Below are 14,973 nucleotides of genomic sequence, written 5' to 3' on the forward strand. Positions count from 1 at the left end.
GAGCAGGAACCGAGCGCTGCCCTCTCCCCACTTATCGCTCCCTCTGCTGAGCCAAGAGGGAACAATGGACAAAGAACAGCAATGTCCCCAAGGGGACCTGCCACTCCTGCTCCCTCCACGGAGCCCTGGGGGCTCCTGCTCTTTGGGAACAGCAGGAAAAGCACTGGGAAGGGGTTACTGTGGGATGGACCGTGGTGGGTGCTGCTCTTCCAGCCTGGACTGTGACTTCAAGCCCAGCCTGTGAGCCAGGAGCAGTGAGAACCTGCAAGGACCTGGTTTGGGAATGGAGCAGGAGTGCAGAGCTGTGGGTGCAGTGCCAGGACAGGCTGGAGGTGGAGCACGTCTGTGGGAATGAAAATACAGACAGGAGGTGTTCTGTGAGGAGCTGGTTTGGATTGACCTTCCCAGCTCCATCCCAGTCCCCAGCCAGGAGGATGGAGCCAGTGGTGTCCTTGAGACCCAACTCCTGCCCATGCTGGGCATGGGGCAGAAGGGATGGACACCCCATCAAACAACAGGCTGGGGGCTGGGGCTACTTTCCTGGGCCATTTGTATTTTTAGCAATGGAAGTGGCAGGTGGAAGAGCCACCCTGTGTTGTGAGGAACCCCATCCTGCTCAGCCAGCACCCCTTATCCCACATCCCAGCTCCATCCTGCACCTGCACCCTCCTGTCCCCAGCTCAGCTCCTCAGCCACCTCCAACCCTGCCTCTATGGCACCAATTGCCTCCCATCCCACCCCTGGACCAACATCTGTCTGTCTGTCTGTCCCCTGATTGTCCCTGCTTGGTCCCCACCACCTGCCCCACAGTGACAGGCAGCAGGGGCATTGTGTGGGCTGGGGGAGCTGGTTTGGGGTGGGGTGGGGACACACTGGGGAGGGGACACGCTGCCAGTGATGGACACGCTGGGGTGGGGACACGCTGGGGTGGGGACACTGCCAGTGATGGACACACTGGGGTGGGGACACGCTGGGGAGGGGACACGCTGGGGTGGGGACACTGCCAGTGATGGACACGCTGGGGAGGGGACACGCTGGGGAGGGGACACGCTGCCAGTGATGGACACACCAGGCAGCTGCGGGATCCTTCTCCATCCCCTCGGGCGATGCCAAGGGCACAGGGAACACGTGCAGGGCACCAGGATGGATTGCATCACCCTGGATGTCCCCAGGGGTGGGCTGAGGTCTGGAGGAGGCTGTTCCAGACACCCTCGGCAGCTGCCCAGCCTCAGCCTCAGCTCCGGACAAACATTCCTGGAGCCAGAGGCAGAGGAGGGAGGGAGCTCCAGGGCAGGGATCAGGGCCAAGCCGTGCTGGAGAGGACCCTGCCCCGCAGGGAAAGCATCTCTGGCAGGCTGAGCCACCCGATGGGATGGAGGGACTGGTTCTCACTGTCCCCCAGCCCTGCCAGCCTCCCTGTCCCCACCCAGGGGACATGAGCCAGCTCACCAGGTCTTGTCCTGCTCCACATCCTGCTGGAATCTGTCCAGGCAGATCTGTCCTTCCTGGCAGCATCTCCCTCCTGGGGACCAGGTCCTGTCCTGCCTCCTCCCTGCTGCTGCCACCTCTCCTGCCATCCTGCAGCTGTGTCCCAGAGCAGAGCCTGGCCATGGAATGGAGCTCCCCAGGAGGGGCTGGGGCTGCCCATCACTGCTCCAGGATGGGCTGGGAATTTGGAAATTCTCAGCCAATTTGAAAAATCCACATTCCAAGAGAAGGGCTTGTCTCTCAGCACCCTGGTTCTGCTCAAAGGGTGGAAAACATGGAAGGAATGCCATGACTGCTTCCAATGTCCCACGGTTTTGAGACCTCTAAAATCTTTTAATGTGGAAAACACAACAGGCACTTTAAATATTCCCTCTGCCCTGTAGTGAGCACTGCTGCCAGCCTGGCTTTGTGGGATTCCTAAAGGATGGGGACAGATCAGAGAATCACAGAATATCCTGAGCTGGAAGAGGCCAACAAGGACAATTTCCTGTTGTTTTGGACAATAAATTGTTTTGCTTTCAGGGCAAGCCCATAATCCTTTTTTGGGTGTGTGTGTGTGTATCTTCGTTTTATCTTCTGATAATTTAAACACCCCTTGAAAGGCTCCTGAAGCACATCCAAATAGCTGCTGAAATGAAGTCCCACCAGAAGAAAAGTTTGGTCTGAAGCTGCACTTGATCCATATCAGCCAGGAAATCTTGAGCTGAGCCTGCACCCCCAAGGAAGGCAGAGCTGTGGTTTATCCAAACACGACATTTATTGTTAAATGGTTAAAGAGGGAGCTGATAACATCAGAGTCCCTGGTGATCTCACCTCACTTCAGCAGCAGCTTTGACACAGGGAGGTTGATGAGCAGGAAGACCCTGCTGGCTTCTGTGTGGAGGAGAGACCCTGCTCCTCCATCCTCCTGGGACAGGACAGATCCTGCTCCTCCATCCTCCTGGGACAGGACAGATCCTGCTCCTCCATCCTCTGTGTTCAGGACAGATCCTGCTCCTCCATCCTCCTGGGACAGGACAGACCCTGCTCCTCCATCCTCTGTGTTCAGGACAGATCCTGCTCCTCCATCCTCCTGGGATAGTACAGATCCTGCTCCTCCATCCTCCTGAGACAGGACAGATCCTGCTCCTCCATCCTCCTGGGACAGGACAGATCCTGCTCCTCCATCCTCCTGAGACAGGACAGATCCTGCTCCTCCATCCTCCTGGGACAGGACAGACCCTGCTTCTCCATCCTCCTGGGACAGGACAGATCCTGCTCCTCCATCCTCTGTGTTCAGGACAGATCCTTCTCCAGCCCCCTGGGACAGGACAGACCCTGCTTCTCCATCCTCCTGGGACAGGACAGATCCTGCTCCTCCATCCTCTGTGTTCAGGACAGATCCTTCTCCAGCCCCCTGGGACAGGACAGATCCTGCTCCTCCATCCTCCTGGGACAGGACAGACCCCTCTCCTCCAGCCCCCTGGGACAGGACAGATCCTGCTTCTCCATCCTCCTGGGACAGGACAGATCCCACTCCAGAGGGAATCACTCTGTCCCTCACAGCTGCCCCCCAGAACATGAGCTCTGCCTCACTTCTCACCCAAGGCTGGAATTCCAGGCCATGCTGGATGGGAATCAGAGCAGCCTTGTCCAGGGGAAGGTGTCCCTGCCCATGGCAGGGTGGGACTGGATGCCCTCTAAAGGTCCCTTTCAGCCCAAACCACTCTGTGGCTCTGATTCCATAAACACCCTCTGAGGGTTTCTTTCCACCCTGCTCTGCCCCCAGAGCTGGAGTTGTTGGAAACAGCTAAGTGCTGGAGCATTTCCTCTGGTGGATGAGGAAATTTTGGGATGCAGACCTCCATCAAACTGCCTTCAGTATCCCTAATATTTTCCCCCTGTCCATACAAAACCTGGCACATTTCTGCCTCCATGGATTTCCCCGAGTGCCTGTTTGGGCTATGCAATGGAAAAGACATTTTGTATTGAGAAATAAAACCCCAATAAACTCCAAGCCAGCTGATGTGGTCCAGGAGCATGACCTGCATCCAGAGCTGGCAGTCCAGCTGGATTCTGGCATGCTGGATAAGCACATCCCTTCCCAAGTCTCTGTGCTGGCACCTGCAAGGTGGACTCGGCTCAGGGCTCAGCCCAGCCTGGAGCTGATGGATCCCACTGGTGATGCTGGGGATGAAGCCAGCAGAGCAGGCTCGGCCCCTCATGCAGCAGCATCCCCACAGGATCCCACTGGGAAGCTGCTCCCGACCTCCAGCCTCACTCCAGCCTCAGTCCAGCCTCAGTCCAGCCTCAGTCCAGCCTCTCTCCAGCAGCACCGGGAGAGGCGGGGATTTGCAAAGCCCCAACGGAGATGTGGCACTGACCCCTGCTGACAACTCCTGCCCCAGCCCTGCACCGGAGAACGGCTGTGCCTGGAAAAGGCCACGTGGATAAGAGCAGGGATGTGGGAATGCTCCTCAGAAACCCTGGGGAAGGAAAGGATCCTGCTGCTGATGAGGGACCTGCCCAGGCCCCTGCTCCCACCACCCAAATCATGCAGAGGAGCATACTGGAGATGGAGTTTATTTAAGATGCAATGAAAAACCCAATTATTGCACTTCAAACTGCCAGTGGGCAAGGATGGATTGGATAATTGAAAGAAATTCCTGGCTGGGAGGGTGGGCAGGCCCTTGCACAGGGTACCCAGAGCAGCTGTGGCTGCCCCTGGATCCCTGGCAGTGCCCAAGGCCAGGTTGGACAGGGCTTGGAGCAGCCTGGGATGGTGGAAGGTGTCCCTGCCATGGCAAGGGTGGAATGGGATGGGAATTAAGGTCCTTTGCAACCCAACCCATTCTGGGATTCAATGCTGATGATCAGGGCCAGCAGGGGAAATGAGCAATGTTCAGTTTATGGAATCCAGCAGCGTGAGGACCTCATGGAGCAGAGGAATGACGGGAACACATGAAGGATCTGTTCACACCCTTCCCTTGGGAATCATGCCTTTGATCAGCAGGCTGCAGTTTATTCCTTTAAATATATACATTTTGGCTCCAAGCCTGTCACTTAGTCCAAAAATGGTCACTCTCAATTAAGGCCTCCCAGGACAGCCCAGGACTAATAATCTATTTCTGGGTATTTCAAAAGACTCACAGCCACGTGTGCTGCTTGCAGGATGACAAATACTGAGTTTGCAATGCTCTCAGCAGTCCCTTACCAGGATTTTTTCCTCTTCCCAGTAATTTCAGAGCCTTAAAGAGTAGGAAGAGGATCTGACTGTCTCAGCACATCTCTCTGGGAGGGAGATCAAGTTCATTCAAGGGATGGTCATGGAATCCTGGACCTTCTGCTTTCAACCTCCTGCCATTTCTTGTCCCTAGGAGATGTGCAGAGGTTGGAAATCCACTTGCCCAGGTTTTGCATCTCCCCAGTTAAGTTTTGGATGTGAAGGAGCTCCATCCCACCTTGGAAGGGTCCAGCCTTGCCCTTCATCTCTCTCCACTCTTGCACAGCACTCAGCTTTCCACAGACCTTGCTCCCTGCACCATTCCCAGCTCAGGAGGCACCAACCTTGCTGCTGTCACCGAGAGCAAAGACAAATGGAGGCTGCAAATAGCCCCTGGGCTCGTGACCAAGAAAATGCCAGCAGTGAGCAAAGCCATCTCCCAACCTGCCCACCCTTGGGATTTGCTGGCAGAGTTTTGTCCCAGCTATTCAGGACTGTTGTGTGACCTGAGCTCTGGCTTCTGGAATAAATCTGCTTTGACCAGATCCTCTTCTTCTCCCCCTGTGAGGATGAACAAGGTCATGAATTTGGGTCACAAGTCAGGTGTTAACACAACTGGGGGCTGGTTGGAGCAGCCCTGGAGTGGTGGAATGCTGGCTCCACATGGTTCCAATGCAGATGGAATTGTAGGATTTTCTGTCACACATCAGTAGAGCTTCTCTGGCAACCAGGGAGGAGAGAAATGGGCTTTTTATCCTGGAATCACTCACCCCTTCCTGCTCAGAGGCAACTGAAGTGACTCTGGGACTTGGGGGATCTACAGAGCAGGGCAGAATTGTCTTTTCCAGTGTAGCTTGTTGCTTGATGAGCTCCCAAGATCATCCAGGGCACAACAAGTGGGATGTACAGACACCTCCGTGGCATCAGAACCCCCCAGCACCCAGCAGCAGGGAGTGGCCTTTCCTTTCACCATTCCTTGACAGTTAAACCTCTTCTCTCCTTGGAGAACAGGCTGGGGCAGTGCCAGGCGTTCCAGGGCAGTCCCACACCTTTCCCCAGCCCGGCTCTCAGAGCTCGCTGTGCCTCCTGCCCGGCTTGTCCCTCGCTGCCAGCCTCGGGGCCGTGCCCCGCAGGCCCCTCCCAGGGACACCGACTTCCTCTGCTGTGCTCGCCTGGGACGGCTCCTCCCGGCTGCCACTGTCCCCTCCAGCGCTGTCCCCTCCGGGGTTTTTGGGCGGGTGCTGTGCCGGGGAGGCCCCGGGCTGAGGGGACAGCTCAGGCACGGATGGCTCCATCATCTGGAGGAAGTCGTAAGCAGGGAGTGGTGGCTTCCAGTCCTCCTCAGACAAGGTACCTGAGCAGCAAATACAGCCCCAGTCAGTAGGTGAAGAGTTATCTCCCACCTCCATGGATATTTATATTTCCCTTTTTGACGAATTATGGCTTCCCCCCCACCCCCTCCCCATTCTAATGAATACAAAATTAAAAATCTTTTCAGAACCAGAGAACGACAGAACAATCTGGGCTGGAAGGGACATTAAAGCCCAGCTCATTCCAGCCCCTGCCATGGCAGGGCACCTTCCACTGTCCCAGGCTGCTCCAAGCCCTGTCCAGCCTGGCCTGGGACACTTCCAGGGATCCAGGGGCAGCCACAGCTGCTCTGGGCACCTGTGCCAGGGCCTGCCCACCCTCACAGCCAGGAATTCCTTCCCAATCTCCCATCCATCCCTGCCCTCTGGCAGCCATTCCCTGTGCCCTGTCCCTCCATCCCAGTCTCCAGTCCCTCTCCAGCTCTCTTGAGGAAGGCAGATCCATCCTGGCTTCTTCCAAAGCCTCATCAGGCTGAGCAAGACAGGAGGGATGCAGTGAAAGCTTCACAGCACAAGCCAACCCTTTATGTCCTAAAGCCTGCAGTAAAACACCAGCTCCCTCATCCCTTCCCATCCAAAAAGAAATGCAGGAAGGTGCCTGAAGAGCAGCTACTTCTTACACTGTCAACTGGGAGCTGGGAGGTTTTTTATGAGAAAGCTGTGGTTGGGAATGGGAAAACACAACCAGATTTGGGGATTATCACAGAGAAAAGATGTCAATTCCAAACTATCCACGTTTGGCTCTGAGCATTAAACAGTCCCAAAGCAAACTTGTGAGTGTGGGCATTCTCTCTTGGCTGGACTATTTGTACTTCTGCAGCTCTAACAAGCAGAGCTGCTTTTTCCATCGTTAAATTCCAGGGCAGACAATTTATTGCACGTAGAATCTTCTCATAAACACACTGGAGCTCACAGTGTGTGCTTGGGAACGTTGTAAACCTGTGTCCACTTACTGCTGGGAATCTCCAGTCCTGCTTGGAGCTTTTCCAGCCACGACAAGATGTTCATCTCAGTGATGGACTGCTCTGAGGGGAACTTGAACACCTGACCCCCAGCGTGGAGGTTCACCCAGAGGAGAAGGGGCAAGGGAGGAGTGGTGGAGAAGTATGTCCTCAGGATCCCATATCCCACTGGAGTCTTCTTCCTGTTGGGAAAAAGGAGATTCAGGTTTGGCAGCACAACAGGACTGAGAGCCAAAAAAAAAAACCACCAAAGCATTTGGGTCACATGCAGCAAAGCAGAGTTTGGTGGGACTGCAGCAGCATCATCCCTGGAAGTGTTCAAAGCCAGGCTGGACAGGGCTTGGAGAAACCTGGGACTGTGGAAGGTGTCCCTGCCCAAGGATGGGCTTTAAGGTCCCTTCCAGCCCAAACCATTCCAGGATTCTGTGATTCTAAGCACTGTAAATAAGCCTGGTGCTTGAGGAAGCTGTTAGGATCCAAGAGGGAGAGAGCAGACAACAGCCTGGATGTGTGAAGAAATCCTTGAGCAGGACAAACTCTGTAGGAAGGTGGGAGATGTTTTCCACCTTAAGATTTTAAGGAGAGGTGGGACAAGAGTGGGACAGGTCCTGCAGCCCCCCAGGTCAGGCAGGGACAGCTGAGAGCTCCTTCCAGCCCCTTCCAGCTGCTGCCACTGCAATTCCACAGGGACTGAAAGGCGAATTGCTCAGGTGACACACAGAGAGTGAAAACAGGACACTGAGCCAGAGGGACAGCAAACCCACAGAGGTGCTGAGACATTCCTGCACTGCTTTAAGGCTTCAGGTCTGAGCTGGCTCTTGCCCTGGGAATGAGGGCTTCTTTCTAGGATGAGGGACTTTTGACAAGGACATGAAGTGCCAGGACACAGGGAGTGCCTTCCCACTGCCAGAGGGCAGGGATGGATGGGAGATTGGGAATTCCTGGCTGGGAGGCTGGAAAGGTGCCCAGAGAAGCTGTGGCTGCCCCCGGATCCCTGGAAGTGTCCAAGGCCAGGCTGGATGGGATATCTTGGAGAGTGGAAGGTGTCCCTGCCCATGGCAGGGGTTGGAATGAGATGATCTTTAATGCTCCTTCCACCCCAAACCCTTCTGGGGTTCTGCCCTGTTTTTTGTGGCAGTGCCATTCTGCTCTGGCACAAGAAGGCTTTTTGTGTCTCAGCAAGGCAGAGCAAAAGCAGATGTGTAGGTGGGGAAGTTCCAGGGCTCTCATTTCTGGTGCATTACTGGCAGCCCAATCCCCTTCTCCCTGAGCACATGTGCATTTCCCCCTCAGCTAAGCTCCAGCCCACGCTGGTCACGGCTTCCCAGACTTCAAAGCAAGTTATGATTAAACCACTGAAGCTTCTCTGGGCTTGGGCACAACAAACAGAGGCCAAAAAATTCAAAATGCAACTAAGAAGAGGAGGATTTAAAAAAATCCCCTTTCCTACAATCTTTTCTTATTTAGGTCTTAAATTAATTTTGTTGCCTCAATATTTTTTAAATTTCATTTATGGGGCTTCTGGTTGAACCTTTTTGTGAAAGCTTTCTTTCCCCAGTCAATGACCAGTCATTCCTTCTAATTGCTGGTGGAAAATCACCATAAGACATTCCAGGAGGGCAAATTTCCATATTTTTTTCCCATATGCACTTTATCCCATCCCAACAAAAATACAAATAACACCAGACCCAGGGTCAAGCTACTACAAGCACTAGAGAACATTTTCCTCTATAGAAAAAAACTATTTCTGCAATCAATTAAATATTTACTAATTTTACTTTGTCAGGCAATTTTTACAGTTGCCCAGAACACTGAGTGAACCATTGCTCAATGGTTTGACCTCCAATTCCTGATGATTTCAGACCAAATACATTACCAGCTTGTCTTCTCAGCAATTGCAGCCTCAGGGGTTTTTTCTGCAAGGCTCAGAGTGAGTTAATGGAAAGAAGAGATTTTCAAACACTCACAGGTTCAACCAGCAAACCACAAATGTCTGCTGGGGTCTTCCTTTTGCCAGCTTCAGCATTTCCTTGCTTTCCACCTGACTGATGTCACCAGCACTGAACAGGATGAGGAAGGGTTTTCCCAGCTGCAGGTACTGGGGCAGATTTGGCACGGTGATTTCTGGCTGCAGGATGTCACAAACAAGAAATTGGGGGTTATGGGGAGGAGAAAACAGGAGAAATTCCAATTTCTGCTAAGCAAAGCTCCAGTGTCTGTGTGGAATGTGGGAAGCAGGAAGAGGGCTGGGATTTTGGTGCACTTGGGGATGTCTTTGCCCAACCCAAGTGCACCAAGTTCGTGGGAGCAGCTGTGAGCTTGGAGATGGGGATGTGAGCAGAGCAGGCACAGGCTCCAAAAGGCACATGGAAAAAGCCCTGGGAACAGGGAATAGACCCAATAATAACTGTGGCAATTAGCAGGTGAGTGACTCTGAGGCCAGTCCCTCAACTCCAGGGTCTCCTGCTCCAAGACCACACAGCAAAGAGCAGATTTCTGTCCTGACTCCCTGCTCCAAGCCATAAAATTTGAAAACAAACTCAGCACGATAAAAATAACAAGCGGACACGGCCGTTCCGCAGAACTCCACGCTATAATCAGGGCTCTGCAAATGACTGCAATGGAAAAAAGGCATTTTGATTTTATTTTTACTCACAAAAATGTCCAGCAGTTCATATCTGATCATCTGCACCATGTCCTGCACGCTGTGTTGGGACAGAGCGATGCCTTCCACGCTCCGGCCGCCGCTCCGGGCCAGGAGGAGGGCAGGGGGGGACACTGAGTATTTCTGGGATCTGAAAAACAGGGATGGGCACAGGGCTTAGGACACACCCTGACCCACATTGCCAGGCAAGATGTTTTCTATTTGCCATCTGTGTGGCAGTTGTCCTCTGTCCATTGGGCAGTTTTTCCTTATCTCTTCCACTGGGGACACATCTGCTGATAACAGCCATGGAATGTCCCTGCATGGCTGATAAGAACTACAGCATCCCATTGGGAGATGGGAGCCCAGAGGGAGGAGCCAATCATTCCTGCCTGGATATAATCTGGAGATTCTGGAACACCAGCACGGCTTCTGCACTGGATTGCCCAGAGGAGCAGCAGCTGCCTCTCCTTCCCCTGGATCTGCAGAGGAAGACTCCACCCTTCTCCAGGATCCCTGCTCCAGCAGAGCCACCCCTGGCACTGCAGGAGGGCTGAGCCACAATTCCAATGGGGCTGTGCCAGCACCCTGACCCACAGGGTGTCAGGCTGGGCTCTGACTCTGGCAGTGCTGTTTTGGTTCCCTGCATTGTTTATTTTATTATTGTATTTGCTGGGAATCTGCCCCGACGAAGGCAGGAATGGTGAATCTGACTCCATGTTCTCAGAAGGCTGATTTATTACTTTATAATACTATATTATATTAAAGAATACTAAACTATACTAAAGAATACAGAAAGGATACAGACAGAAAGCTAAAAATATAACAATGAAAACTTGTGACTCTCCAGAGTCTTAACACAGCTTGGCCCCGAGTGGCCAAAAAGTGAAAACAACTCCCAGCAGAATCCAATGGAACAATCACCTCTGGGTAAACAATCTCCAAACACATTCCACATGAGCAAAACACAGGAGAAGCAAATGAGATAAGAATTGTTTTCTTTTTCTCTGAGGCTTCCCAGGAGAAAAATCCTGGGCAAAGGAATTATTTCAGAGAATGTGAATGCTACATTTTATCTTTTAATTTTTCTTCCCTAGTAAAGAACTGTTATTCCTGCTCTCATATTTTTGCCTGAGAGCCCCTTAATTTCAAATTTATAACAATTCAGAGGGAGGGACTTTGCATATTTCCATTTCAGGGGAGGCTCCTGCCTTCCTTAGCAGACACCTGGCTTTTCAAACCAAGTCAACCCCAAATGTGCTGCACACAGAGCTGGTGTCCTCTGGAGGACATGTCCCATCCCTGGAAGTTGACTGTTGACTCCAAGGCCAGGTTGGACGGGGCTTGGAGCACCCTGGGATAGTGGAAGGTGCCCCTGCCCATAGCAGGGGGTGGAATGGGATGAGCTTTCAGGTCCCTTCCAACCCAAACCATACAGGAATTCTGGGATTTTATTCCTACTTCTCCTTCATTTTCACACCCATGGCTGGGTGATGCAAAAACCCACCCAGGGCTTCACTCTGCCTCCCCAGGCAAGGCAAACACAGGTCTCAGATTCCATCCAAGGGACACAACCACCCACCCAAAACAACCTCCAGGAGTTGATCCAGTTTTTCCCTCAGCGAACAAACCCAAAAATGCCAAGTCCAAGCCCCACGTTGGAGCAACACACACAGGCTGCACCCACCCACTCTTGGTGGAATAGTCAGATGATGCTTTGTCCCATAAATTCCTTCTGCTAAGAGGGGTTAAAGTACTCAAAGAAAAGCTGAGAAAGTGGGAAAAGCAAAAATAGGAGAAGTTTGAGCAAAGAAAGGGCAGGGGGGACACCAAGCCAGGACAGCAATTTTCTAGAAGTTTGAGGAACTTCAGCCCTGGAGGCTCCAGATGGCACTGCCCAGAGGAAGGGTGTGACAGGGGAAATCAGCTGCCTCTGCAGTTTTTGGAGTCAAGTCTGGTTTGTTTTTCAAAGGCTCCTGGAAATTTTTCAAAGGCTGTGACACCAAAGAATCCCAGAATGGTTTGGGTTGGAAGGGACCTTAAGGCTCAGCCAGTTCCACTCCCCTGCCATGACAGGGACACCTTCCACTGTCCCAGGCTGCTCCAAGCCCTGTCCAATGTGGACTTGGGCACTGCCAGGGATCCAGGGGCAGCCACAGCTGCTCTGGGCACCTGTGCCAGGGCCTCACCACCCTCACAGGGAGGAATTTCTTTAGGTCATCAATGACACAACAAGTGGAGGGAACTGCAGATAATTCATTTCCATGATGTCCAACTCTTGTGGAGGCCTTTCCCTTCCTCCATCACAGCATTTATCTCTCTGGGACTAACACAACCACTGCAAACCTCACTGTGAGCTGATGTATTTACAGTTGATTAAGTCTGGCAAAACCCTAAAAAATATTTAATTTAGGGATGTTGAACTTATTAAACTTCTATGAGTTTTAAAGAGATTCTTTGGCTTGGTCATGGCTCAGAGGAGTGAGGATTCTTGCTCCCTGTATCTAAGATACATCACCTTTGATATATTCAGCAGCCTTTGATAAGCATCTGTGAGGGTGGTGAGGCACTGGAAGAGGATTCCAGAGAAGATGCCCCTGGATCCCTGCAAGTGTCCAAGGCCAGGCTGGACAGGGCTTGGAGCCATCTGGGATAGTGGAAGGTGTCCCTGCCCACAGCAGGGGGTGGAACTGGATGGGGCTTAAAGATTTCTTCCAATCTAAACCATTCTGGGCTTCTACTCTATGATTCTATAAGGAAATATCTTATAGACTGCCAGAAAATCACCAAATTCCCCAGCTACACTCTATCCTGAAATGCCTTCTCCTCTTCCTGGTACTGAGGGGTTGTGCTGTTGCTCACCACAGCTTTCTATTTATACAGCAGGACCATTGAGTGGGTAACACCAGTCTTGCATTTCAATCAAAACCATCTGCAAACAAATACTTGGCAGGAATCTCTGCCAATGACGACTTTGTGCAAAGCATTTCTTCCTCAATGCCTTTTTCCCCTTCATTAGTGACCAGCCCAGCAGGTGCCTGCTGGGCAAACAGCTTTGCTCACAACAGCCTTTGTGTATCCTGCAGCCCTTTTTACTCTGGAAAAGGTCTACAGGATGCACAAAAGGGGAATCAGCTTTCTGTGACCTGGGAACCATAAATATTTTCTCCCTGAGCACTGAGCTCAAGAATGGCTTTTCATTTTCTGAAGAAGGGAAGTGAGCCTGGCTCTTGCATAAGGAATTCCTGTAAGTGTTTACTTTCTGCTTACAGTGGAGAAGTCCATCAGCTACAGTAGCTTCACCCACAAATCACAGCCAAAATCCAAATTTGGCAGAAGGACTATCAATATAAACAGCACTAAATATTCCTGCTAAACAGGAGCAGGCTGCAGACTCCAGGAGCAGGAGCAGGGAGGTGGATTCTTGCATCTGTCAGCTCTGAGAGAACAAAGGCTTCTTCTTCTACTGATACCTTGAGAGATCACCCTGTCCTCTGCTTTTTTTTTTTTTTTTCCTTCTATCAGCTGGGCTGAAATCCTCAGGAAAGAGAAGTCTTAACTGATGCCTGGAGCAGTTTGGCTAATAAAGATGTATTCCCAAGGTATTTGCATTTTTATTCTCCGTGCTCACCACGAAAATGCCTGTGTGTCATCAGGAATGCATCACACCTCTGAGGAACTAATGCAAATAATTCTCTGCTGCACTGTAGCTGTTAAACCCATACCTGGAAAACAGGCCAAGGACCTCCTGGGATTTTTAACTCTGCCTTGATAGCTAATTCCTGATGGAAATGAGATGCCAGGGCAGGCTGGAGATTCCCCCTGGATCCAGCTGCATTTCTAGGCATTGAAGCACCTCTCACACTCCAACCCAAAGGACTTGGTCCCTTGCTGGAGTGTTAATGACACAGGTAAGTTCCCATTAACTCCCACCTGACTTCGAGTCAGGGATGCAATTCCAGCAGGAATGCAGCTCCATGGCAAGACAACATTTCTTTCCCAGCTTCCAAAGCCTTTTCCAGCACCCAGACTCCATGTCCACTCCACTCCTAGCCCAAGTAGTCATAAGCAGCTTCTTTTCAGCCTGTTCTTGGCAACTGGGGGCAACCAGAAGGCACTGCAGGGGCTATCCATCATTTTTTCCTCCCTCACACGCTGGTGGTGTAATTTTTCCAGCCTGTTTTTTTTTTTTTTTTTTTTTTTTGTTATTTTCAGAAAGGTTTGCTCCTGTTTGTGTGAGGAACACAACCTGAAGGACTGACAATGAAAGTGAGTATGAACAGCAGGAAGGTGACCATGGACAGGCTGAGAACCAGTGGCAGAGCCAAGGTGACAATTCCCTTTGGATGGGTCCTGAGCCATCTCCCTGCAGGAAAAAGTCACTTGTAGCTGTCCCTCAGCACAATGACACTTGCTCCAGGCACTGCCTTTCACTAAGTGCAGATCAGCTCGAATTCTTCCCAAAGAAAAAGAGAAACCACTTACAAAGCCAAGGCATCATCTTCAAAATACATCCCCATCCTTACGTGGCCACTTAGGATGTTTCCTGCCTCTTCAAAAGCTTCCCTGGCTGGAAAAAAGACAAAGACACAAGAATAAACAACACAAAGAGAGGTGTTGAGGTTTTTTCCTGGAAACCTGATTGATGCCTGCACACATAACATCCTGCCAGAGGAGATTTTCAGGAATTAAACTAGGATTAGAGGCTCCCAAAAAATTACTGCAGCTCAGAGCTGCAGGCCATGGGAGGAGGAGCAGGCAGAGAGCAAGGATTAGGGCAAAATTCCCATTATGAGAACAGTGTTTGCCCTTCAGCTACCAGCACTGAGCCTCCAGGATCTGCAGGACAGAGGCACTGCTGGAAAATGAAATGTCTTTAAGGACTTAGAGTCTGTAAGTGTTCTTGGAAACAGGAGACCAATTATAAGTCTAAACAAAAATCTTATAAATCCCAGTGACCTTTGAGAAATGATGGATGGTGGCTTTACTGGAGTAGGGCTAAGAGCCTGGAGATAAACCAACCTTTCCCTCAAGTGTCTCTTGGTTTATCCAGCTCTTCCCAGCAGACTGGGGCTGTTGCAGGATAAGGAAAAACCAGGCTGAGCTCTCTTGATCACAGCTGAGACTGAGAGCACAGCTCCAAAACAAAGCTGGCTGCAGAGCTGCTTCATTCCCTTATAAAAAGCCTCCAATTCCACAGAATTCCAGAATGATTTAGGTTGGAAAAGACCTTAAGCTCATCTTGCTCCACCCCCTGCCATGGGTAGGGACTCCTTCCATCAGCCCAGGTTGCTCCAAGCCTTGTCC

The 14,973-nt window shown here is 51.5% G+C and overlaps 1 protein-coding gene across 3 annotated transcripts in view; it reads right to left on the reverse strand.

Moving 5' to 3' along the window:
* Positions 1–4,034: 4,034 nt before the first annotated feature.
* TXNDC16 (thioredoxin domain containing 16) overlaps positions 4,035–14,973 on the reverse strand; it is a 39,803-nt gene continuing 28,864 nt past the window's right edge. For all 3 annotated transcript variants that reach the window (XM_071426106.1, XM_071426104.1, XM_071426105.1), the window contains 5 exons: positions 14,152–14,236; positions 9,679–9,817; positions 8,990–9,150; positions 7,014–7,204; positions 4,035–6,044 (listed from right to left, as the gene is read on the reverse strand). In XM_071426106.1, the coding sequence (XP_071282207.1) occupies positions 5,758–6,044; positions 7,014–7,204; positions 8,990–9,150; positions 9,679–9,817; positions 14,152–14,236 (863 nt within the window). In that variant the 3' untranslated portion in view covers positions 4,035–5,757. The remainder of the gene's footprint in view (positions 6,045–7,013; positions 7,205–8,989; positions 9,151–9,678; positions 9,818–14,151; positions 14,237–14,973) is intronic.

The sequence above is a fragment of the Agelaius tricolor genome, unplaced genomic scaffold (assembly GCF_023055355.1).
Source record: "Agelaius tricolor isolate 1412-34295 unplaced genomic scaffold, bAgeTri1.0.p SCAF_5, whole genome shotgun sequence".
Lineage (NCBI taxonomy): Eukaryota > Metazoa > Chordata > Aves > Passeriformes > Icteridae > Agelaius > Agelaius tricolor.